Here is a 27,663-nt window from a genome sequence, read left to right as displayed (position 1 = left end):
ACCCATTACAAAAGAAGAAATTGAAAAGGTAATACAACAACTTCCAACCAAGAAAAACCCTGGACCAGATGGTTTTACAAGTGAATTTTATAAAACATTTAGAGAACTGTTACCAATTCTACATAAATTGGTTCCTGTGGACTTGTTTTAATTTCTTTCAACTTCAATTTGAACTTGCTCATGAATAGTTGATGGTCTGTTCCATAATCCACACCTAGCCTGGTTTTGACTGCTGATAATGAGCTTCTCCAATAATTCTTTGCATAGACAGTCAATCTGATTCCTGTGCAGTCCATCATGGTGAGGTACATGTTGATAGCTACCATTTGTGTTTCTTAAAAAAAAATGGTGATGACTAAATCGTTGAACGTATAAAATTTTAGACTTCTAGTCATTATATCTAGTCAAATGAGGTAAGGATCTGTCTTCTTAGCTTTCATATGATTTTTTCTTTGGTGAATGACTGATTCTGTGAAAACCTTCCTAAATCATTCAGCAGAATTTTGTGTCTATCCACCATTAATGGAGTTGTGGGATTTGGGGACAGAGATCTCAGAGTCAGGCTATGGACACTTATCTCTTTTCAGATTTAAAATGAGAAAACTATGTAGCTCTTGGCATGCAAATACCTTCTCTGTGCTGAAGGTATGCACAAGGACATCTCTTCACCTGACCAATGTGGAAAAGCTGGGCAGACTACATCCACCCACTGAGAGAATTCAGAGCTCCTTCACTGGACCCCCAAGGATGTAAATCGTTATGGGAGGAGACTACCCATTTTTATTCATACCAAGTAGCGGGTGGACTCAGACACAAAACCTTCTGGCTAGCAACTTAACCTGTTATTCCTATACCAACTTAACCTGTTACTCCTATACCAACTTAACCTGTTACTCCTATACCAACTTAACTTGTTACTTCTATACCACCAAGGTTTCTTGCAGGCTACAAAGATGGGTCTGTTATTAGGTACCAAACAAATACCTCTATCAGCTCCTTTGCCAACTAAACAATTATTATTTGAGAAATGATTAAATTCCACAAGCAAGTGAGCCCTTCCAAATGCATAATACGGTGGATTGATTAGCTGCTGTGTTTCAATCAGAAATCTAGGTGTGAGGTTTACAAAACATAAGCTGTTGAGAGTCAATAACCTGGCGCTGTTGTGCTTTGAACACGCTATAACACCTTTGTCACTCCACAGGCTTGATATGTACAATTTCAGTGAATCCTCACCAACACTTGGGCTGTGTAGGCACAGAACTGATTTCAGAAAGGGGGCAATGGAGGGTGAGTGGGTTTAGAAGACTTGTGCAAAGCGACCACCAGAAAGAAGATAGCAGGGCCCACGCTTGTCCTTACTTCTCATTCAGTGACTCAATTCTGGAAATTGCTTCTACATTGAAAAAAGAAAGAAAATAATTTTCTTCTGGGAGGAAAGGCTAATGGCTTTTATTCTCTTTTATTCAGATAGTTTTCTGGAGGGTCAGGAAAAAGGATTGGATTCTTTAAGAAAACTGTTGGCAAGAAATGTAAATGGTTAAGATAGAATATTTGGCTGTTCAGTACAAAATCAGTTTTACACCCCAAGCTTGTGGTGCAATTAAAATAAGAGAGGGAGATGCAAAGTTTATTTACTCACTAATTCAGTCAAACACTTCGGAAGTATTTTCTGTGTGCCAGGCACAGTGAGGGTTTTGAGAATGTAAATACAGCCACTCTAATCAGCTCTGTCCAAAAGAACTGGTGATGGAAATGGTCTACATTTATCTTGTCCAATGTGTAGTCCTTGGAAGTAGGAGTGCCATCCACTTCCATAACAGCTTGCCTCTGGAAACCCTATGAACCTGGAGAGAGGATGAAAGACATCCATACGTCGAGGACTCTCCTTCATAGGGTCACTATGAGTCGCCTGCGACTCGACGGCACTTAACAACAATAACAATGTGTAGTCATCAACCTCATGTGGAGTCCCTGGGTGGCACCAAGTATGGGCTTGGCTACTAAAGGAAAGGCTGTTGGTTCAAACTGATTCAGAGGTGCCTCAGAATAAAGGCCTGGCGATCTGCTTCCAAAAAAGTATGGCTAATGAATATCCTAGGGACCACAGTTTGGTGGTTTTTTTATTTTTTTTTAATTTTGTGTGTGTGTACAGTGAAACCAGATCTGACTAGTACAGGAGGAATTGTCCTTCCTTCTCCAGCCGAGCATCTGGTGGATTTGAATTGTGTACCTCTGGGATTACAGTGCAGCTTCCTGCCACTAGGCCACCAGAGCTCCCTGGGACCAAAGTTATACACATAGGGTCACTGTAAGTTGGAACCGACTTGATGGCTACTCCCCCCCCGCCACCCCCCAAGTCTGATGTGACTACCCAAAGCATGAAATGTAGCTAAGGGTAACTGTTGCTGTTGAGTTGATTCGGACTCACAGTGACCCAATGAGACAGAGTGCAAGTGTCCTTAGGGGTTCCCTGCCGCGTACGCAGTGTTTATGGAGGCAGGTGACCCGATCTTTCTCCTGTGGAGCAGCTAGATGGGTTCAAATTACCAACATTCCAATTAGCAGCCGGACATTTTATCATTGTACCACCAGAGCTCCTAAGTGTGCCAAGATAAATGAAAAAGAAATGTAAACAGTCACATGGGCCTATGCTATTAGGATTCCCCCCTCCTCAGTAGTGTTCAGTCTGAGAGTCCTCAGCAGTATAAACCATTTATGTACTTGGTTGCTAAGAGAAAGGCTGGAAATTTAAATCCATTCGGAGGTGCATTGGAAGAAAGGCCTGGCAATCTACTGCTAAAAAAAAAATAATAAAGCACCCACCCAAAGTCTATGGAGCACACAGTTCTATTCTGGCACACATGGAGTTGCCACAAAATCGACTAGACTGTCAGTGGTGGTGGTAGGGCCACCCCACTCATTCACTCGGTGCACAGTCACTGAGGCTGCATGCACAGCCAAGTGCTCAGCAAGACCTGGGAAAGAAAGAAAAAAGAAAGGGCAAAACAGAGCTCAGCTCTCCCCTCAGAGACAGGCCCCTCAGAGACAGGCCTTTGGTTCTTATGTGCCACTGAATTGAGTCAGAACCAACTCATTGTGGATACTTTAGTGGATTTTCTGACGCTGTAAATCTCTCTCTCTCTCTCTCACACACACACACACACACACACACACATTTTGCTCACAAAGAGAGAAAGTGAAAATGAGAAAGGCTAGCATGGGGATCTAATTTAGATCAGGGGAAGGGGTCAGAGAAAATGAATCATACTATTGTCAGACACTGAGAAGAGGTCAAGTGAAGATTTGGATTGATAAGAAATGTAAAGTGGAATCTGATTTTTCATGTCTGCCTTTCTTTAGAGCTTGCTTACTACAGACAGAAGCCAGGTCTTGAAGTTCATTATGTCAATGAATTAAGGAAAAATGTATTTCCGCACGGGGCAGAGCAGTTGCATTATAATTCCCAGAATGTTAAATTTATACATTTTTTTTGGTGAATGCCACTTAGGAAAACCTAGCACAAAAGGTAAATGTGTACAGCTTTATATCTATCTATTTTGCTTCTAGAAATGAATCCATAGGAATATTTATGCAAGAGTAAGATAAAACATTTATGATGTCAGCCATCTTCACACTGTTTTCCTGGAGTCCCTGCTGAAAACAATTTTGAAAATCCAGGTACTCACTCAAACATCTTAAATTGACAAGTTTCAGTTGCAAAGGGTATAATTTCTTCTATGTGCTAAATATTAATATTTAAAAACAGACCTATTATTTCATTCCCTTAAATATATTCAACATATATATAACTACCATGGTAATTTAATAACTATCATTACCCACTTAAAATAATCATGAAAAAGCTTTCCTTTAAAAGTTAGAAATGTGACATCATTCCTTTTTTCTTTTAATTCCTATTTCCATTGTATTTGTACTGAGTTTTATTCTAATGCAATATATTTTATGCTTTCAAGGATTTTGCTAATCACTTTATCATCTTTAACTGCTACACACACACGCACAGAGAAACCTGCCACTTTAAATTTCCTAAAATTGTAATCTCTAAGTGTAAACATTATCCTTCTGGATCACATTATCATAACAATTATTTGATCGAAACATGTTGTATTATTGTTACATGCCACTGAGTCAACCATGACTCACAGTGACCCTATGCCCAATAGCTGTGAACCCTGCTCTATCCTGGGCCAACCTTATTGTCTCTGACACACCTGCCCTCATTACCACAGTCACTGTGTCAGTCCATCTCATCCAGGATCTTCCTTCTCTGCACTGTCCCTGCATCTTCCAAGCATGTTGCCCTTCTCCAAGGACTGGTCCCTTCAGGCAACATGACCAAAATATGTCAAATGGAGCCTCAAAATCCTTGCTTCCAAGGAACAGCTTGGCTTGATCCCCTCCAGGACAGACCTGTTCTCTTGACAGTCCATGGTATGTTGAATGTTCTTCTCTAGCACCATAACTCAAAAACATCAATTCTTCTTCTGTCCTCTTCATCACTGGCCAGTTCTCTGATGCATAACAGAAGACCATGGCTTGGATCAAGTTCACCTTAGTTTCTAGACTGACACTGTTGTTCTTTAGCACTCTGGAGAGATCCTTTTGACTTCCTGGCTGCTGGTACCAAGAACGTTGACTGTAGAACCAAGCAAGCGGAAACTTTAACAATCTCAATCTCTTCTCCATCTACCATGGTGCTATCCATTGGCCCAGTGGTGAAAATCTTTGTCTTCTTGATGTCAAGCTTCAACCCATATTGAAGAATACAGTCCCTGACCTTCTAAAGTAAATGCTTCAGGTCCTTCTTAGTTTCAGCAAGCAAGGTTGTGTCATCTGCATAATGCAGGTTGTTGATGAGTTGTCCTCTAATCCTGATGCCGCATTCCTCCTCCTAATGTCCAGCCTCCTGGATGATCTATTCCACATATAGAGTGAAAAGGTATTCAAGACAGGATGCATCCCTGATGTACTCCTTTCCTGATTTTGAACCATGCAGTGTTTACTTGCTCTATTCTGATGTAGCTCATATAACACACATTCTGGTTTTAAGCATTAAAAAGTGTTATTTTGTTTCCCCCTCTAAATATGTATTTGTTGATTACCTTTACTTAACTTCCAAAAGAGATGTTTTGGCAAAGATTCTATTCTCATTTTTCATCTTAAAGATACAGGAGCCAAGAAAATTGGCCCACAGAAACAGAAGTAAATGGGAATGACAAGAGTTCGTTAACATTGCTTCTCCTTTCTTTGAACCCCTCCCGAGTTCCAGGCTAAAAATCAGACAGTGGTTCAGCATCACCAATAATTCATTTTAACAGTCTATCACCAAAGAATTCAACGAGTGTCTCCTTCAATTTTGTTGGAAGCAAAGAATCTGAAACAAATTGATTTATAAATGGATTTCTTGGCCAGTTAGCAGAGTCATTTCATTTCAAAACTCCCAACACCCTCTCTTGGCCCTGGGTCCTAGTCTGCGCCAAGGGATCGTCTACCTCCAGGTGGCTGAGAAGGTGGGGGGAAGGCGAGGGGGTGAGGGAGAGAGGAATGGCAGAGGAGAAGCACTGTGGCGCCAGGCTCACAAATGAGAATGAAGAGAGAACAAAGAAGTAGCTAGGGCCTGTGGCCCTGGGAAGTTTGCAGGTCCCCTCATGGGCACAGGTAGTCCTGCTGGAAGGTCTCAATTGGGAGGTGCTCTTACAACACTACTTCTAGAATTGCTTTATGGCAGAGTCTTAAAAATATGGCTAGTCTATGTGACTTTCTGGAAAGATAGTAAATACATATTACTTAGGAAAAACCCCAAGGAGACCAGAACTGTATGTGTATTATTACATTACAGCTATCTATCCATCCAATCACAGACAGCCTTTCAAGTGTACCTTGTATTAACAATTATTGAAATCAGGGAGATGGTGGGGTATGGGGGACTTTGACTTTCTGAATTTTTTTTTTTTGAGTTTGCGCTTTCTCTTCTAAAAAGACAGACACTCATTTTCTTTGTAATTATGAAAGCAAAGCTTCTTAAAAACAAAGAAAGATACAATTCCCAAGTTTATGGGTGAAATGTCTCCCAATTCAGCCACAGGACTCTCAGCCAGCTGCCAGAGTGTGAGGTCAAGAACACTGCTCACGCCAACAGCAGCAGGTATGGTAAGAAGGGAGGCCGACGCCTGGGGCAGTCCTCTTGGGCTGAACTGCAGGTCTTCAAACTACTAGTCATTTGGGCTTACAGAGGGTTGCACCCCTTCACATGGAAGTGGAAAGCACCACGAGGATTGCAATCAAAGCGTCCCTCTTCCTTTGTAACTTCAGAGCATTATCTTGACTCTGTAAGGGTTTCCTTTAGGGATTCAAACTCATTAGGTGGGAAAACATCTTGTCCTTTACATTTCTCTATAAGAATTTGGATGGGGAAAAAATCAGAGTAATTTTTTTAAGGCATAATGCAGTACTAAACACAACTTCAAAAAAGGCTATGCTCATATTATTTAAAGATGACTTCAACTTCCACTTGGCAAATATTTACCAATCAAAACCCACTGGACAAAGAAAACCCTCTATTAGAACTAAACAAGGGCCAATGATCAATTCTAGGTAAAAGGCACTAACAGAACTATGGTAAACAGACAAATGAAAAAGATTTGTTGTTGTTGTGCCATCAAGTCACCTGTGACCCATAGTGACCCTATGTACAACAGTCTTAAACCCTAATGTATCCTGTGCCAATCTTATTGTCTCTGACATACCTACCTTCATAACGAGTCACTGAATCCATCCATCTCATTGAGGGTCTTCCTGTCCTGCGCTGTACCTCTACCCTCTCAAGCATGATGTCCCTCTCCATGACTGGTCCCTCCCTGCAACCTGTCCAAATCTGACCAATTTCACAGATGATCAGAGGCAACCAAGACAACGATGTCCTTGCTACTTAGCTGTTGTTTTTTTAAATTTGTCCAGAAGCCAGCTAAAGAAATGCATTAAATCACAGAAACAGAACCTGCCATGCTGACCTGAGTCCCTAAGCACCATTTCATGGAGTGCTCTCATTTAAAGATGAAAAGTCAAGTTCAAAGAGTACAGAGACTGTCCCCACAGTCCTGCCCTGGAGCCAAGTGTAACCAACCCAGATGGCTTGTTTCCTTGGCAGCAAGACAAGGAGGCCACGTCATCACACTTAACAGAACTTCCCTTGGATAAAAGGGCAGGTGTCTGACTCCTAAATGTATGAGTGAAACAATACCGCGGTAATGTCCAGAATTACATGGAGGCCAACATTCTGCTGAATATAAAATGCAGGTAGGAAACATCTGTTCTGAGAGGAACTGGGGTTAGAAGGTGCTAGAAGCCTTGGTAAGGAGAAGAGCCATTTCATCTTACTTTTAAAATTAGATGAAGAAAAAAAAATTAGATGAAGAAAAAGAGGCGAGGGTAAAAGGTTTTAAGTGCCCTTCACAAAATGTTCAACCTTCCATGAGTGGTTTAAAATAATTTACAATTAATTGCATCTTCATTTAAAAAAAAGTATTCTGTTGTTGGGTTCTGATGAGTCACCCACAGTGACTTGTGTACAAGTGCAACACAATACAACACTGCTATGTCTTACACTACCCTCAAAACCGTGACCTCACTGGTGCAGAACCTGTCAATCTCCACGAGGAGGACCTTTTTTGTTTTTCCCCTTCTCCTTTTCCAGGGAGCTCTGAAGGCCTAGTGGGTAAGGAGTTGTGCTTCCAACCCAAAGACAGGTGGTTCGAATCCACCAGCTGTTCCATGGGAGAAAGATGGGCAATCTCTTCCCATGTGATTTACATATAGCCCCTGAAAACCGACTGGAGGGTCAGCTAGGAGTCAGTTCTGACTGGACGGCAATGAGGAGGTCAACTCTCCCAAGCGCAGTGTCCTCCTTGAGGGACTAATCTATTGTGATGATGCATCCAAAGGACGTGAGGCAAGCATCACCACCCTCACGGATAAGGAGCATTCCAGCGGTACCTCTTCCATGACAGACCTGTATGTTCTCTGGCAGACCAGGGTACTTTCATTATCCTTCACCAGCGCCGCAACTCAAGGGCATCAATTCTGCTTTGGTCTTCCTTATTTATTGTTCAGTTCTCACATGTATGTAATTGTGAAAACACTGTGACCTGGGTGTACATTAGTCCTCAATGTGCCTTTGCTTTGAAACATTTTAAAGAGATTTTTTTTTCTCCAATGATCTATTCAATGCTGCTTTCACGGGTGCTGATGGTGAATCCAAGTAAAAGAAATCCTTGAGACCTTCCCAATTTTCTTCATTTTAGCACGATGCAGTCCTTATTGGTACTGTGGTGAGGCTTGGGTTTTATGCTGAGGGGGAATCCATACTGAAATCTGTCCTCCTGGATCTTTAGCAGCAGTGCTTCACGGCTCCTTCACTTTCAGCAATCAAAGCTATGTCCCCTGGATACAGCAGGCTGTTAAGAAATCTTCCTCCAATCTTTGTGCCACATTTTTGTTCCAGGAATTCAGCTTTTTGGATTATTTGCTAACTATGCATTTTGAATAAATATGGTAAAAGGATACAACCTTGGCTCACACTTTCCTGATTCTAAACCAAACAATATTCTCCCTTCTTTCATTCAACCAGATTGCCTTTTGGTCTGTGTAAGAACTTGACAGGAGCGCAGTTCAATGTTCTGGAATCTCCATTCCTTGCAATGTTATCTATAACACAGCTGAATGCATTTGCATAGTCAATAAACCACAGGAAAATATCATTCTAATATTTGCCGCTATGGCCATGATTCATATGACAGAAATGAAACCCCTAGTTCTAGATGCCCTTCTGAATCTGGCCTGAATTTCCCACAGTCCCATGTCAATGCATTCGCAAACTCAGTTTTAAATTATCTTCAACAAAATTTACTTACATATAATATTAATAATACTGGTCCATAATGGGGATCTGAGGGTCACATTTCTTTGGAATGTGTACAAATGGGGGTCTCTTCCAGTTGATTGTCCATGTAGCTGTCTTTCCAATTTCTTGACATATACAAGTATTTCCAGTGTTGCAACCACTTTTTGCAGTATCTCAGGTGCTTTCCATCAATTCCTGTTGTTGCTGTCAAGTACAAGTCATAGTGACCCTATGAACAACCAACCTGAATCCTGTCCTATCCTTTGCCACGTTCATCATCTCTGAAACACTCGAGCCCACTGTGCAGTTACCGTGTCAACTGACCTCAAAGGAGGCTTTCTTCTCTTGTGCTGACCCTTCACCTTTCCAAGCATGAGATCCCTTTCTAAGGAATAACCTCTCTGAGCAGCAAGTCCTGAGTATGGGAGAAGGAGCTTCCCTCTCATTGCAACTTCCCCAAGACCTATCTGTTTGTTGTCTTGGCCGTCCACAGGGTATTCAACACTCTTCTCCAGCACCACAACTCAAAGGCATCAATTCTTCTTCTGTCATCTTTAGTCATTGTCCAACACTCAGATGCATAGAAAGTAACTGAAAAGGAATTTGTCACTTCCTAGAGGCTTGGTTTTTGTTAATGTCTCCAGTGTTGGGAATTATTTCTTCAAAATCATTATGTGCTACTAAGTACTTTTTGGTGCTCCTTCCATCTTCCTCCTCCTTTGGTGCTTCCTGCATCATTGAAGATTTTACCCACGTAAGCTGCACATGCTTTGGGGCCACCAGCTGCTCCACGGGAGAAGGATGGGCAGTCTCCTCTCATGCAATTAACGGCCTCTGAAAACTCGCTGCAGGGTCAGCTATGGGTCGGTTCTGACTCGACAACACATAACACCAGCAACAACAATCCTACAATATTGCAATGAGAGGCTTGGTGTTTGGGTTTGGTCCATCCCCCCACCCCCTTCAGTTTTCTTAGCTTTAGAAATACTGAGTGTGCTATTTCCTTTTAGTCTTCTAACTTCAGTACCTTGTCTTTTTGAGCTTTCTTACTAATTATTTGTATTTGTACTTGTTTGTAGGCTGTGTCAGCATCCATGAGGTACTGCTTTGACACTTGACTGTCTTTGGGCTTTTTCCTGACCTCCTACCTTGTTCCTTTTCATCCACTTTCTCTCTCCAGCTACATCCTGAACTCCTGGTTTTCAAAAGCTGGACCAAAAATGTGTCCATTACAAACCTACCACCAATCTATAAAACACTGGTAAAAAAAAAAAAAAGATTGATGCTGTAAGTTTTCTCATTAAGCCGGTCCAATCTTTAAACTTGGAGATTATTTTTTTCTATATTTTATTAATTTTCATAAACATTTACAGAGATTTTGGGTTTCCATTCATTCCTTGTTGCACTATTCTCTCTACCCTCCTCCCAGTTTGTTCTTGTCCAAATGCCACAGTGCTTGTCAAAGCCAGTTCTGATTAATCTTCTTTGTCAGTGTGTCCTTTGCCATTCCCTATCTCTCCTCCCTGAGAGAGACTTCACCCTGAGTCATAAGGAAAAGGGGATGGCGTATTCTCTTAGCTACTTCCTGCTGAAAAGGGACGCTGTGGGTTTCAGGGTGAAGATCTTCTCTCACTACTCTAAAGGGCCCCTTTGGCAGTAGGAAACACATAGACTATTATGGATATTGATTTTGGGATTTAGATGCACTCTTATTGATTGTGCTTGGCCGTACATGTTCATATCCTTGAAGACGTATCATGGGGGTGTTGCAACCTAGAAGGCACAAATTTGACTAACAAGTTATAATTACATGAGTCCAAAAATTATGGAAAAGTAAAAGAAAAGATTCTTTCATTGTTTTACAAACCCTCCCCCAGGTCCCCTCCACCATGTAGCCCTCGCTCTAGTCTCCTGTGATGACAGAAATACCTAGTTATATATCTCTTTTAAACATAAACTTGGAGATTATGAACTCTTAATAGGAGATGGCATTTGCTTTTCAAAGTGTGCTTAATTAGTAAAATAAAATTCAACAGTCCTCCCAAACAAAAGCCCTTCCTTTACTTGTCCATCAGTCTGTGAAATGCCAGCACACAAACTTCAGAATATTGGCCAGGCTTCAAGCCATGAGGAGCACCGTTACAGGTCACCAGAGGGACGTCCTGTTAACTTCCACCTCATCGTTGTCACCAGCAGATCTAATTAGCTCCTAATGGGGCCCACCACCCTCACTCTCCAGCAGCTAATCACTTCTCTCATTTATGGAATCAAAGTTAGCAGAAGGTTGAGTTGCCCAAGGTTTTCAGGCAAAGCCTGTTTTCATGAAAATCGATGGTTAGATAAGGAGCTGCTAATTCAACTTCCCCGAGGTTTCACTTGTCTACAATGGATTTATTATGACAAAGGTTCACCAGAGCATGAGTCTCTGGCAGGCTGTATGGCCCTCTGGATATTTACAAGTATAACCAAGGTCCCAGCCAGAAGGGGTGGGGGGAGGCATCCCAAGCCAAACAAATGTCATGTGCCATCCGACAGCTAGACGTCATCTGTTCCCTTCTTACTTCTACACTCATTTCCGTGCAGAGGCCTCTGCCGAGAACACCATGGATGTGGTAGAAGTTGCTACAGAAATCTCTGCTTTTTACAGACTATTTGAATCCATTTTGTAACTTCTGAATTTTTTTCTTTTCTGTCTCAAAGGAGAAAACTGTTTCAGCATGTGGCAGAGGCAGGGATGCTCAAGGCACTGGGATAAATTAGGAACTCCAGAGCTCTGTTCACGGAGAGGAGGGCGGCCAACTTGCTGCGGGGGACATGCCATCTCTCGTACCCAGGGAGCTTCTGGAACTGGCTGGAAATCCACATAGAAATCTACAACATCATGATACTACCCAAGCCAAGGGACATCTGAATAGATGCCAGCTACACATTCAGAGGCTCTTCCATCCACTTGGTCTGTCAGTTACTCTCCTCATTTCAGGCTGACAGTTGTAGATGGCCTGGGCATACAATATAAATCACATACCATCAGTTTACTCCCACCAAATGTACCACTCCCAGGAAGTTCTGTACCATTTGTCATTTCCTCCTCACTTGGTTTATCATCCATCTATACCCTTATCGTATTTACCAGACTCACTGGCCGTGTTCCACGGGTCTAGGCTTACTATAGAGTCAGTGGTGGTTGCTAGATTGGCCTCATTTATGCAGCAGCACGTACACTTAAGCCCTAAGTCTAGGACAAAAGACTGGGAACCAGGGTGAGCTCACGTGCACTGCAGGTGGGGGCCAAGGCAAGGAACGTCTCTGAATTCACGGGAGCCCAGGCTGTGTCTCAGGAAGCACAAGGAGAGGACCCAAAATGCTCACCTCACAGTCAGAAATTTAACCAGTTCACTTCGTTGGTGCACGTTTGAGCCTACGCATACCCTTTGGTTTCTGCTATGCTACCCTTGTGCGAAATCAATACTGCTTCTGAAATACTCTTGAAATAAACTGACATTTGATCACAAACTATGTTCAATGGGATCCAGAATGCACATCCATACATTTGCACCACACATCTTCATGCAGACTTGACCATCATAACAACCATCGCATCATCATCTCCTCTGATGAATATGGTTTGCCAGACTCTTAATCCTATAAATCTTGTCTGAAGGTCCCTGGCAGGGAGACCATGTCTGTGGGGTGAGTGGTGGTCCTCTTATGAAAGTCTTCATGACAGAAGAACGACTGCCAAGAAAGACTGAGAGGTATTCACCCATGTTCAGCTAGTCAATCTGGAACATTCCACACGGTTCGTTAAGGCAGGCGGGGAACTGGTTTTGTTTTTCTATCAAACCTGAGAAATTGCTCACTAACTTGAGATGCTAGAAGGACAAACCACTAGTTCTGGCACTTCAAAAAAATTTTTTTTTAAATATAAAAAAGAGGAAAGAAAACCAATAGCTGAAAGCTAGACAACGTAAATCTTCCTCCCAAATTTGTTCAATGAACCCTTTTAAATGACTTCCTATAGTAAAAAACAGAAATGATAGAGTAAACTAAGGGTTTGGAAAGATCTGGTGTTGTATTAATAAAATTTTGTGTTACTGGTTGCGACTGAACAGCTTTATATATGTCTAATCAAGCTTTACTATACAGAGCACACATTTATAATTTAGTATTGACTGAATTTCATTTTTGCTGGCCTTTTATAAAATATTGGGCCTTAAACCCTGCAAGGGTAGCAAATCTCAATTACAACACTGTTATGATATGAAAATCTAATTCAAATATCATCCTTTCTAGGGCAACTAACTTGCCACAAATCTAAAGAAAGTATCTCAAAGGTCATTATCAAATTTTTTTGTTGGCATTTAAGCTAAAAACCCAAATAAGGTGTTTATTTTTTGGTCCATAAAGTCATTGGTTTCCAAGGCTCTAAGAGTATTTTTTAATTCTCTTAAGCTTCTCAGGACATGAGCCAGGCCGTTTGAGTGAGTACAAGGTTGCTGAGTACGAGGTTGCCACGCTCATGGCATTTGGGCTGGATGACTTTGTGCTGTGGGAGAATTTCCTATTCACAGTCGGATGTCTACCCACCAGATCTTTCCTGCCTCCAGATGTGTTACTGTTGTTATGTGTCATCGAGCCACTTGCGACTCATATCGACCCTATGTACAACCGCTCTGAACTCTGCTCTATCCTGAGCCAACCTCATTATCTCTGACACGCCTACCCCCATTACCCCAGCCACTGAGTCAATCCATCTCATTAAAGGTCTTCCTCTCATGTGCTGTCCCTCTCCAAGGACTGGTCTCTCCTTGCAAAATGCCAAAAATATGTCAGACAGAGCTTCAGAATCCTTGCCTCCCAAGAGCAGCCTGGTTTCACCCTCTCTAGGACAAACCTGTTTGTTCTCCTAGCAGTCCATGGTATATTCAATACTCCTCTCCAGAACCACAACTCAAAGACATCAATTCTTCTGTCATCCCTAGTCATTCTCCAACTTGCATAGCACATAGTTACAAAGACCATGGTCTGGATCAGGCGCTCCTTAGTTTTCAGACCGACATTGTTGCTCTTCAGTACTCTAAAGAGGTCCCTGACAGCAGACTTTCCCAATGCAATTCATCTTTTGATTTCCTGGCTGCTGATTGATACCAAGAGTGTTGCTTGTAGAGCCAAGAAAATAGAAACTGTTAACAATCTCAATCTCTTTACCATCTATCATGATGTTGCAAATTGATCCAGAGAAGGAGTAATGAGAAGTGAGTAGTTTGTTTTCTTCATGTTGAGCTTCAATCCATATTGAAGGATGTAGTCCTTGACCTTCTGTAGCAAGCACTTCGGGTCCTCCTCAGTTTCAGCAAGCAGGGTCGTGTCATCTACGTAATGTAGGTTTCTGATGACTCTTCATGCAATTCTGATGCCACAATCCTCCTCACAGAGCCCAGCTTCCCAGATGATCTTTTCTGCATAGAGATTGAAATGGTATGGAGATAGGACCCATTTCAGACGCAAACCCTTCCTGATTTTGAATCATGCAGTGTTTCCTTGCTCTGTTTTGATGCTTGCCTCCTGGTCCAAGTATAGGTTTCCCATAAGCACAATCAAGTGTTCTGGGATGTTCACACAGTCAAATGCCTTTGATAGTCAATAAAACACAGATAGACATTCCTCTGGTACTCTCTGCTTTCATCTAAGATCTGCCTAACATTGGCTATAAAATCTCTAGTACAGCCTCTTCTACACCCAGCCTGCACATCTGGCAGTTCTTTGTTGATATGCTATTACAGTCATTTTTGGATAATTTTCCAAAATTTGCAACATGCCCAAAGTATGTCAGATGGAGCTTCAGAATCCTTGCCTCCAAGGAGGAGTCTGGTTTCACCTTCTCAAGGCTGAACCTGTTTGTTCTCTTAGCAGTCCATGGTATATTCAATACTCTTCTTAACACCACAGCTCAAAGGCATCAATTCTTCTATCATCCCTAGTCATTGTCCATCTTGCATGTGTTATTAATGAAATTGTTCAATAATTTCCACAATCTACACACTCTGTCAAATGCTCCCTTGTTCAAAATACCCCTAGTTGAGACCCTCTGACAATGAAATCTCCTGCTCTGAAAATGTGGGTTCATGAGTCAGGAAGACCTTGGTTCAAATTGGTGCTCTTTATTCCTTGTTCTTCCCTAGAAAAATATTAATCATTATATTTCCCTCAAAGGCCATTTTGATGATAAATGTGTGTCGATACATATAGAGTATATACTTATATAAACATAAATAGTACACCTATCCATTACTTATTGACTATCTCAGTATCAGACACTTCACATTTATAAAAGTAAACTACTGTTCAACTATGTTGTGCATGAATGCAACTGCAGATTTGATGGCTATGGCTATGAAGTGTGTTCTACCTTGAGGAGGGTCTCCAAGTGGCCTTTGGGAAGTGGAAGTATACTGACTTGCATTCTGTTCTCTCTTCTCAGTGGGTGTTCTGGGTCCATCTGGGGCTACAGCCTCTGTGTGGACATGTAGGCAGCATCAAGCCAGCAGGTGCCTGTGCTGAGTTCCCAACTCGTAATGGGTGTAAGAACCAGCAGCTTAAAATTGCCGGAGGGTGGGCAGGGAGGAAAGAATGAAGCACTGGTGCGGAGAGGGCATTGGAAGAAAAGCTTAATGGTATCCCAAAGTGGCCTGAAACTACCACCTTAGTTGGGTCTGGTACTCAGAAAGGATCCCAGGAGCATGGAGGTCAAGCCTCTGGGACTCTGGGTCTGATCGTGAATGTGAGGCTTACAGGGGTCAACGTGGAGCCTTGAAGCTCCTCCTCAGGGAAGTTCTGACCCAGCACAGGATGCAATGGGGAAGTGCACATCAATTCACGTAGCCTGGCTTTGTGCAGCTGTCTCCTCCAAACCCCCTTTTGGCAGAGAAATAATCCATATCTTCTTGATTCACATCTTTGCGGTTACTTCTATTTTCTTTTAGAAATATAAAAACTGGACAAACAATGGGTGATACAAAAACAGGACAAAACATGTCTTTTTTCACATATTGCTGCTTTTCACATAATGACTCTGTCTTTGGAACCTAAACATGTCCATAAGTGAGCAGTGGGCGTGGCTCTCTATTTAATTCCTCCTATTCACGCCCACTATTATTATTTCGCCACTAGAAGCTCAGGAAAACGCTAGAGAGGATACTAATAACAGGAGTATATCTTCTTCACTGTCCTGAAAGAATAATTCTGACCCTGGGAAATAAGCAGCATAGAAATCTTTCTCAGAAGTTACTATCCACAAATTGCACCTTAAAGAGGAATCGGAGATTGGAAAGGTGTCGCCTACGCCCAAATATGCTTAGAAATAATTTCTAAGCCTTCCAAACATATTGTGATCATTCTAACACCATAATTGTAATCAGTATCCAAGTGTGTCTGAACTTAAGAAAACGGTATAAAACAATACACTTACTGAAACTCAGGAGGACACATTTGAATTATGAAGTGATTCTTCTACAAGCTTTCAGAGAGTTTTCTTAATATATCTAAAACATAATTCTCATTGTAAAAGACTGGTTTACATAAAACGAAAAAAATGCATATATAATTGTTATTACTGCAAAGAATTCATTAATAAAGTGGGGACAAAACAAATGGTTGTTGCTATGTGCTGTTGAATCAGAACTGATAAACAGATGACACTCCAGTGGTTTTTAGAGGCTTAAACCACACAGGAGACTATCCCTCTTTCTCCCTCAGAACAGCTAGTGGATTTGAACCGCCTACCTCAGGAGTGGCAGCACAACTCCTTACTACTAGGCCACCAGAGCTCCCTTTACAAGTGAGATGTATACATTTATCCAAACCAGAACTCTGTGGGGCCTAGTGAGGGGGGAGTTGTGCTGTCAACCCAAAGGCCAGAGATTAGAATTGACTAGTTGCGTCAAGGGAGGATGATGGGCAACCTCCACATGTGAGATTTACAGCCTCCGAATTCCTGCTGGAGGGTCAGCGATGAGTTGGTCCTGATTTGATGGTAATGAGTTTGGAATGAGTGTACAATTTTTAATATTGAGACTTCAAAGTGATCAGTAGGCAAACTTGTGAAAGGCTTTAGGAAAACAATTTCCCTTTAGAATGTGGATTTTGCCCAGAGCTTCATCTTCAGCCTTAGGTTCTTATTTTCTTCCCACTTATTTTCCCAAACTATCACCTCTATGCAAACAACAAAATTAGGAGTAAGAAATTACATCTTCTTATAGTCACCACATACTTCTGGAAGACAATGTGAGGAAGTATGCAGAACTGTTATTATAATAGATAAGAAGTTGAGGTTTAGAGGGTCTGCATAAACTGTGAAAATGTTCCCCCTCTTTTTTAACAGTCTCATTGAGGTATAATCTCTATACCACAACAATTAATTCATTCTAACTGTACAACTAAGTGACTTTTAGGACATTTACTGAATTGTACAGCACTACTGCAGTTCCACTGTAGAACATGTCTATCAGCTCCAGTCAACTGGCTTTTAATAGCATTCCTACGGCAATCTCCTCCTGAGCCATTTGCAACCTCCAAGAACCCAGGGTAGGGTCAGCTGTGAGGTTGCTGACGGCACAGGCACAAGCGAGTGCTTCTTTGCCTACAGGTCCTAAGGAACTACAGGGCTGGAGGCACAAATGGCATCTCCTGATGAGCTGAAGTTAGCCTTTATCTCTTCCCAACCTGCTCTGTGCTGAGCAACACTCCCCAATCCACTGCCCATCTTGTAAAGTACACGCATCGCAAGGAAAATGGTCCAGCTTGTTCACGCTGACAGAAAACTGTGTTGGGTATCCCCACCAAGCTGACATGATGCTTGCTGCAAAAAGAGCTGTGATTGGGAAGAGTTTGGATGAGATCCAAACTGGACAACAAAAAACACCCCGATAAAAGCCAAGTTCTCTAAGCACATGAGGAGGAACATTCTGTAGGTCAGGTGGTGCGCAGGAAACAGTTTAGCTCAATGTCGGCTTCCAGTAAGGAGACGGGTAGTTGTCGTGTGCTTTCTTGGTAGAGGAATGAAGGACTTGACTAAGAGTAACAAAAACCCTGCCACTCGGTGGCAACTAGTGAAAGCAAATGCTATGATATCTCACTTCACGGCCTGTAATCTTCCATTCAATCAGAACACAGGTTTTTGCGTCAGAAAGAACAAACTTTTTCATTTGAAAATGAAAGGACAATTTCATTTTCTATTCATGTGCAGTCCTGCACTGGAGCTCTTCCACGTTTTCTATTACGTCACGTGAGACATGGCTATGGAGTCTGGTATCTCAGACTGACATCAACAACTTCATTTTGGACTAATTGATTCCATTCTCACTAATTGCTGGCTGACAGATGCTGGTAGCTGCCCACATTCGATCTAAAAACTCCATGTTCTGTAATTTCATACGATAATAATTTTAAACTATAGCTTGATGAAGAGGAAACAGAGACTTATTTATAGCTAATGATGGCTTCTAAGGCTTTCACGGTGGTAGTGTGCCATTCACCACAGTCCACATATGGACAGCATCAATTGTCTGAATCACTCACACAAAAGATTCCCTGGTACAAATAATTTCCTCCGTGATTAAAAGCAATGAACTAACATTGTTGAGAAGGGCGCCTTCCCTGTTCACCTGGGCCTGCGTGCCTGCAGGGAACATTTTGCTGAGTAACCTGTCCTCTGCTGACCTCTGTGACTGTCTAAGATCCCCCTTTTCCCTTAAAATGTGGACTATGTCCAGGGTTTCTGTCTCTTCTCTCACAGTGGGAACTTGCTTTCCTGATCTGACTCTCACGTCCACACAAACAACATTACTAAACAGTTCTCAAAGTGCTCCATGATGACCCTCCAGTGAGTTTTCAGAGGCTGTGATGTGCACAGGAGGAGGCTGCCATCTTCCTCCGCAGGAGCAGCTGGGGGATTTTAGGATTTCACCTCCCCGCCTTTAGTTATCAGCACAAGGCCTTACCTACAAAGCCACCAGAGATGAGCATTCTCTTCCCAAGTGACATAGAGCCCCTGAAAAGCCCAATGGAGGGTCAGCTATGAGTTGGTTCACCCACACAATAATAATGATAATAATAATAATAATAATAATAAATAAAGCAGTTGTATGTATTTACAGCCCATCACCGTGATTCTATATGTTTCTGGAAGACAATGTGAGGAAGCAGGTAGAAGTGATGTTTTACTGAGTCTGCGTAAATTGTTATTCTTAGGTGCCAGTGGGTTGACTAGGACTCACAGGAACCCTATGAACAACAGATCTGAGCCCTGTCCTATCCTGTGCCACTCTCACACTCTCTGACACACTCAAACCCATCACTGCAGTCACTCTGTCAATCCACCTGGTTGAGGGTCTTCCTCTCTTTTGCTGACCCTTCACTTTCCAAGCATGATAGCCTCTCCCAGCAACATTCCCTAAGTATATGAGATGAAGCTTCACCATCCTTGCCTTCAAAGAACTCTTTTGCTGGACCTTTTCTAAGACATCTTTGGGGATTTTTGCCTGTCCACAGAATATTTAGTGTTCTTCTCCAACACCACAGATTTGACGTGCTTACTATTTTTGGTTAAAACCACCAAATAACCTCAATTCTTGACACCCACCCTTCTTATCTGATCAGCTCCACAAAGTTCCATCAGTTACTATTTGAATTTCCAGATGGGATCACATCAGTGCCAATTATCAATAGGTCTCACTGCCTACAAAATAAATGAGAACTTTACATACTTCAAACTCAGTTCCCACTTATGCTTCCAGATCGACTCCTGGTCCACCCCAGTACACAGTACTGCAGTCAGACAGGTGAGCTTTGTAACGCTTTGCAGCACGCCTGCCTGCCATCACCCCCGCCCCCCGCCTGGGCAAATTCACCTTTAAGAGAAATCTGTCCCCTTCATGATAGGATCCCTGACATCCTGGCCCCCAAGAAGCATCCCCACCTCTAAGCGGCCTTTCCCCCTGCTACTCATTAGTCATGGGGCAGGGGTAGAATTCCCATCTTCCAGACAAAAGACCCTGGCCAACGCCCCACAGGTGCAGCCCCCAGCCATCAGTCAGTGGAGGCTTCCCAGCTGATATGGTGTCATCCAGGCCCACGATCAGCGCTTTGTCCTGAAGTACCCACACCAACTCATCTGTCATCTGCAAAGGCCTTCAGTGTTACCTCATTTTTCATTTGTCACCTTAGGGGCCCAAACGAGCCAAAGGTCCCTGGAAGGCAAGGTTTGGTTGTGAGGCCCTTTGCACAAAGTAGTTGTTGCTGTTGTAGTTGATTGCCTTCGAGTCAAGCACAACTCATAGTGACCCTATGAACAAAAGGCCTGAAGCCCCTCTACAACTATCGACATTTATCAAAGTTCAAAGAGTTTCTGGATGCGTGTTGTTCACGCCAGTATTTAATGGCCAAGAAGAGCCAAACTTCTGCATCGTTTCTCTGGGATTTTGGATGTGCACACAACCTGTACTTAATTTACATAATCAAACTCTTACAAACTAAAATTCTCAGTGTCCAAAAATAGCTTTGTGAATTGAAAAAACAAGTGACTCATATGTTGGCTATGCCATGTTGTTGTTGTTGTGTGCCACTGAGTCAGAATCAACCTGCAGCTGGCCTTCCAGTAGGTTTTCAATGGTAGGAAATTGCATGGGAGTCAACTGCCCATCCTTTTCCCACAGAGCAGCTGAGGGGTTTGAACCGCGTACCTCTGACATTGCAGAGAGTTTCTTACCACTAGGCCACCATCAGAGTTATCATCCAACCCAAAGAAACTAAGGGTCAAAGATCAACTTTCTTTACATGCAGGACATAGTGCCCTGTGTATTCTGGAGGTGGAAGAAACTCTCTTCTTGGAGACACCCACGTCAACTTCATTGGCCACTGTGGCTCACAACAGGACCCAAATGCTACACCACGGTTAAGAGAACCAGAACTCAACCAGCCTGATTCTGGTGGTTCTTCTTAACTGTGCTAAAAATACATTTAGCCAAACCTCTGCCACACAAACAATCTGATGATTCCTTCTTTATCTGCAGCCAGCTCAAACTCTGCTCTCCCCTGCCTTTTGCTGGGTCACAAGCCACAGCAGGCCAGCGTGCCGGTTGTGACTGCGTCAGTTAAGCAGCCAGAAGCTCTGGGTGACACTTTCTGACGGCCTTCTCAAAGGCTGAAAGAGGATGTCAAACTGTTTCTGGAAATAGGGTAGTGACTTTTGGTATTTACAGTTGCAACTGTATATCCTGCCCCAAAGCTGTTGCAAGATCAGACCTGATATAGGCAGTTGCAAAGGGGCAACATGATGAGCAGGTTCAGAAGAACATGCCACTGAAACAGAAGAGTGATGCCAGGCAAAGAGAGGTCCTTCCTGTCAGTCCCTCTCTACAGGCCTGAAAATGTGCAGCACCTGTTTCAGAATTGAATGACCAATGCAGATCAGTGCTGGAATCTTCCATGTCAGGTCAATCCTTGACAGTGGTGGCCAGAGATTAGGATGGGAGAGGAGGATTGGGGTGGGGACGGTTACAAAAGAGCAACTTGTCCTGGTGGAGCTGGCTATGTTCTGTACCCTGAATGTGGTGGCAGACACACGACCGCACTGTAAAACTACGGAACTACGCCCACTCTCATGTACTAGAAGGACTGGGAAGAGTAAGATTGGAACAGAGTCTGTTATATCACTGTCAATAAACATCCTGATTGTTACAGTGTATTAGAACTTTACAAAATTTTATCCTTGGGGGAAATCGGGTAATATGTCTGAATTTGCAAGTAAATCTACAATTATTTAAAGATACAGCTTAGTGGAAAGAAAAGGCAGACTTCAAAATGTTGCTCTCTGGATTATATAAAACATGAGATACTAACTCAAGACCATGACAGGAACAAACGAAAGATGTACAGATCAAAAATTTAAAAGTGGAACCTGTACTCACGAAAGGAGATGCCACCCAACAAGCATGTCAGGTCCGAGTCCAGCACGCACGCCTACCCGCCGGCAAGCACGCACGCACGCACGCAGCACGCATGCACGCAGCACACACGCAGCACGCACGCACGCAGCACTTGCATCCTCACCCAACATGCACAAGGTCCTCACCACAAGAACCTGGGGCTGTTCACCCACAGAGACTTCTGCTCCATCCTGTTTATCACAGGGGGTGGTGTGACCTTGGGAACTGGCGTGAATTTTCTTAATGAAACAGTAATTACCCGATGCTCAGTTTAAACACGAATCGAGAACACACAGTGATCTATCTTCAATGAACTCTGACATTCAGCCTTTGCGCTTGAACACATAAACCACTGGAAAACATGAACATTAGTGCGAGTGTCCACACTCACAAAAAGGGTTACTCGTTCCTTTTCACTGGCACTTTGCAAAGGCCAGGAAGAATAAAATGCCAGGCATTTTGTTTTAATGTGGAAAGTGCCTTCAACATCCCTTCTTTACAAAAGTGCAGAGCAAACAACCATCTGCAGGCACCAGTTTGGCATCTGGAGGGTCGCATTATGTGCTGTGGAAGGGCCAAGCCGGCCCACTGGTGCTCAGAGCTGCCAGAGCAGCCCAGCGCTCCCCGCCACTCACCGATGTCATTGCTGCGGTCCGAGAGATCCTTGTCCAGCAAGCCGGAGACAGCACTGCCAACCAAGTCGATCTTTGCACCGTCACCCCTATATTAAAAGAACAAGTCCAGGCGTTTAATCATTGGCATATGTCCTGGTCATTCTGTCCGCTCTCTGGTGGCATGCATATCAAGAAGAGTGTGGTGTGTGGGGCGGTGGCACCGCTGCCTGCGAGGGAGCAGGTGAGAGCCAACAAGTTGTCTAATCACATGGGCCCCGTGCAGCCCGGCCAAAGCCCCGGAGGCTCCCTCCCCAGCCCACACTTTGAAAGTTGGCTATTTTAGTAACAGCTGTTCCCCACCGCACCTTCAGCTACAAACCCCCCTGCTGGTACACAGCGCACAGCGCAGGGTGTGATCCTGTCTCAGCACCAAATAAGAACTGGCAATCGACAACTGAGGGCTTTCCTTTTAAGGGATGGGGGATTTGGCCCATGCCGTTCGTCAAAGGTCGGCCACTCTTAACCTTGAGAAAAAGGTTTTCCGAACGAGGCTGAGGCCTGGGCCAGGCTGTTGATAGGCACAAGGTGTCGAATTGAGATCTGGCAGCCCGCAAGCTGGCATGAGGCAGCGGCCTATAAAATTAGCCGGCTCCTGGGTGGATGTCCCCACGCCCATCAGGACCTGAGTTACTTCCCTCTGTATCTACGCTGAGAACTGCCCTCTGGGCTAGGGCCAGGTTATCGAGATGATGAGGGAAGCCTGGCTCTTTTCTGTCCCTCTGAGGCAGCCCTGGTGGCTTTAGGGGTGGATGAGCCTGGAATGAAATGATCAAGGGCCGTAATGGAAAAGAAACATGGCTCATGAAAATGAGAGTGTTAAGTCGAACAGTTGTTCCTCATAAAGTTATAGAAATAGCCCTTCTCCCAGCTTCTGCTGGTTATCAGGCCTGAGTGGTGCACAATGGATAATTTATTCAACAAGCATTTGCCAAATGCGGATTCTCCTGGGGGTCTAGAGACGGCCATGTCAGATGCTACCTACTCTGGAACTACTCATAGTTTAAAATGGCGGGGGGGGGGGGAAGGGGGGGGGGGGGGGAAGGGAGAGACGAGGGGAAGAGAAGGAGAGACAGACAGAAAGACAGACAGGCGCTGCAGGTCCCTCCAGCACAGGTTGCATGTGAGCACAGCGTGGCAGAACTTGCTGGGAAGGCAGGCTGGACGCAGGTACACAGAAGAGGGTGCATAAAGTTGGGAATTAGAGGAAAAATGTCATTGAGAGGCATGGTGACACGGGGAAACCAAATGTAAGTGAGAATCCCTAGTATAACCAGGGCATGAGAGGAGAAGGCTGGCAAGGTTGTCAAAGGTCCAGCTGTGTAGAAATGAGTGCACTAGGCTGGGCGCCTCGGTGTGTCCTGCAGGTGAGGGAGGCAGGGGGAATCCTGAAACTGAAGACCTAGAAACTGGTAAGTAAAGGAGGCTGGCATCTGGGTTTCACACTCAAGCAAGAGTGGTGGCAGGGACACTCAGCATGGCACACATGACAGTCAGCAGGACATGCTTGTGATGGTGGACAGGGACCAGAAGGAGGTAAGTCACCCACAAGTCCCAAAGCACAGTGAGTTGTACCTGCAAGCAGAGGGGAACCTCGTCGGGCTGAATGGACTGGCCTCCACTGAGAGAAAGCCCAGTGTAAGACCTACTTGCGTGTGTGCGCACGTGCCTTAATTAAGATTTGCTGAGTTTTTAGAACTAGGTAGAAAGGGAAATTCAGGTACACCATGGACTAGAGGGGGCAATGGAGGTTCTGCGGCAGAATTCTGCCCTTCCAAGCCAGCCAGCCAGATCTGATTCCCAGCTGGGGCCCTGCTCGCAAAGCCATCACCTCCTCATTGGCCAGTGGGCTGCTACAATGGCACACAAACAGGAGCTTTCAGGCTAAGATAAACCTGGAGGGCTGGACTGACGGCCTTTCCAACATCAGCTGACGAAGATGTATGCATCACTGGGATCCTAACTGCAACTGGCTGGCACTGGAGTGGGCAGTGTTTTGTTCCACTGTGAAAGGGGTCACCTCCTGGTGACCTGTGGTCTGTGGCCAGCTTGACAGCTTGCATTTCACAGTTATCTCTTGCTTCCTCCCCAGTGAAGGGGGGCCAGGGGCTGGGTGGCCCCGGGCTGAGTGTCCTACGTCTTACAGGGGTCACTTCTTCAGATGGATCCCAAGTCAATGAGAGCCGATTTTAGAAAAAGCATTTCAAAACATTTTCTTGTCAGGGCCTCATCATCCAACAGTTTTAATGTCATCTAAATGAAATGTTACACATCTGTTGCTCTATCTGCTAGTCTAAGTGTGTTCTATTGTACGTAGGGTTTTCAAAAGCCTGCTATTTTGGAAGTGGATGGCCAATCCTTCCTAGTCTGTCTTAATGTGAATGCTCAGAATTAGAAAAGTATCTGACAGACAAGCATTTTACAGAACAATGCAGATGAAAGATCTTTCCAATTAAGGAGCTGAACAGGAGATTTCAAGAGGCTGTGTGACAAGACAAAGTCAAGTATTATAATGAAATGTGCAAAGAGTTGGAGTCAGAAAATCAAAGAGGTCGAACTCGCTCAGCATTTCTTAAGCTCGAGGAACTGAAGAGGAAATTTAAGCCTCAAGCTGCAGAATATTGAGTGATCCTGTAAGTATTAAAAGAAGATGGAAAGAGTATACAGTCATTATACCAAAAGGAATTGGCAGACACAGAAAAATTTCATGAAAACAACATATGAGCAAGAGGCTATCTTTGGTGATTAAGGAATAAGTTCAGACTGCTTTGAAAGAATTGGCTAAGAATAAGGCACCTGGAATAGATGGTATACCAACTGACATATTTCAACTAAGAGATGTTGCTCTAGATGTGCTCACCAAGTTGTACCAAGAAATCTGGAGAACAACCACTTGGCCAACTGACTGGAAGAAATCTATATTTGTTCCCATTCCAAAAAAAGGTGATCCAACAGACTTTGGAAATTATCGAACAATATCATTAATATCACACGCAGGTGAGATTTTGCTGAAGATTAACCAAAAATGACTGGAACAACAGAGAACTACCAGAAGTGCAGGCTGGGTTTAGACGGGGTTGTGGTACTAGGATATTGTAGCTAATGTTAGATGGATCTTGGCTGAAAGCAAAGAGTACCAAAAGAATATCTTTGTTTCATTGATAACGCAAAGGCATTTGACTGTGTGGATCATAACAAACTGTGGTTGACTCTGAGAAGAATAGGAATCCCAGAACACATGTTTGTGCTAATGTGAAACCTATACTTGGACCAGGAGGCAGTCATTAGAACAGAGCAGGGAAACACTGCATAGTTCAAATTTGGGAAGGGCGTACACCAGGGATGTGTCTAGTCGCCATTCCTTTTCAATCTTTATGCAGAACAGATCATCTAGGAGGCTGGGCTCTATGAGGAGAAATGTGACATCAGGATTGGAGGAAGGATCATCAACAATCTATGTTATGCAGATGACACAACCCTGCTTGCTGAAACTGAGGAGGTTCTGAAGCACTTGCTATGCAAGGTTAGGGTCTTTAGTATGGTTTAAGGCTCAATATCAAGAAAACAAAGATTCTCACCACTGGGCTGACTGGCAGCATCACAATGGATGGTGAAGAGATTGAGATTGTTCAGAGTTTTGGTTTGCTTGGCTACACAGTCAACACTTGGCACCAGCAGCCAGGAAATTAAAAGGCGTATTGCAATGGGAAAGTCTGAAGTTAGAGACCTCTCTAAAGTACTGAGGTGCAACAATGTCAGTATGGAGACTAAGGTGTGCCGGATACATGCCATGGTCTTTGTAATTACTTGCTATGCATCAGAGTGCTGGACAATGACTAGGGATGATAGAAAGAAAATTAATGCCTTTGAGCTGTAGTGTTGGAGAAGAGTATTGAATATACCATGGACTGCTAAGAAAACAAACAGGTTTGTCCTGAAGAGGGTGAAGCCAGGCTGATTCTTGGAGGCAAGGATTCTGAAGCTTTGTCTGACATACTTTGGTCATGTTGCAAGGAGGTACCAGTCCTTGGAGAGGGACGCCATGCTTGGGAGGGTGGCGGGACAGCACAGGAGAGGAAGACTCTCAATAAGATGGATTGAGTCAGTGACTGGGTTAATAGGGGTAGGTGTATCAGAGATGGTGAGATTGGCAGGGTTTAGGGCTGTTGTGCATAGGGTTGCTATGCGTCGCAGATGACTCGATGGCACCTAACAACAACAATGGAAATGTTTTAGAAATGCCGTTTTCTTAGTAGGGGAGCAGTATTTTCAAAAATATTTCTTTCCCTGAGTGTAATGAAAGGCATTCTTGAAGGCCCTTAATATTGTGACTGGATAGCTAGGAAGCATGCATGATGGTGATGCTGTCCTGCAGGTAGATAAAGCCTTGCAGCCAGGTAATCCTGTCCCTTGTGAAGCCTTTTAATGACCTAGCCCTGAGCACACACTCACTCGTTCTGCCTGGAAACAGAGGCACTAACACAGACACAAGCCACATAAGCCCAGTGGGCATGAGAGGAAGGGTGGCTTAAAGTGACATCTTTGTGGGCAGCCAGGGAGGAAAGCTGAGGGGTTGTTGGTGAAGAAGAGGAGCTTTCCTCAAGCTCAACTGTTATCTGAAAGGTTGGTTGTTTGAATCCAACTCGAAGGGCCTTTGGGTTTTTCTTCCAGAAAACCAGCCACTGAAAAACCCAATGGAGCACAGCTGTCCCACACATGGGGTCGACGTGGGCTGGAATAAACGCAAAGACAACTGGCTGGCTTCTATCTCAGAACCTGAACACTCCTGAGCCTGAGCTCTGCTAGCATGTGTGGGTCCCTCTGAGTCTTCCTTCTGCCATTTTCCTTCCAGACAGCTGGAAGCTTCCAGTCAAATGTGGGCCCTGTCGTGAGACACTGCGGGCCTGCCCTCAGGAAGGGGACAGGACTCCAGCGCAGTACAACTTTGCTAAATCTTATTTCCTCTCTATTGTCACTGGAACTATTTTATTCTTTCACATGCATTTTTTCCACATGCATCTTTGAACATTATAGCCTCTCTTGAAATGGTTCAGGGTAGAAACTAGTTCTGAGAATCTATTATGCT

At 43.7% G+C, this 27,663-nt stretch overlaps 1 protein-coding gene across 2 annotated transcripts in view; it reads right to left on the bottom strand.

The window, feature by feature from the left end:
* SH3KBP1 (SH3-domain kinase binding protein 1) overlaps positions 1-27,663 on the bottom strand; it is a 445,368-nt gene that overhangs the window by 28,888 nt on the left and 388,817 nt on the right. For both annotated transcript variants that reach the window (XM_006893795.1, XM_006893796.1), the window contains one exon: positions 22,542-22,627. In XM_006893795.1, coding sequence (XP_006893857.1) covers positions 22,542-22,627 — 86 coding nt within the window. The remainder of the gene's footprint in view (positions 1-22,541; positions 22,628-27,663) is intronic.

The sequence above is a fragment of the Elephantulus edwardii genome, unplaced genomic scaffold (assembly GCF_000299155.1).
Source record: "Elephantulus edwardii isolate Elephantulus edwardi_28Jun2011 unplaced genomic scaffold, EleEdw1.0 scaffold00131, whole genome shotgun sequence".
Taxonomy (NCBI): Eukaryota; Metazoa; Chordata; class Mammalia; order Macroscelidea; family Macroscelididae; genus Elephantulus; species Elephantulus edwardii.
This window is presented reverse-complemented; position numbering and strand designations above follow the sequence as displayed.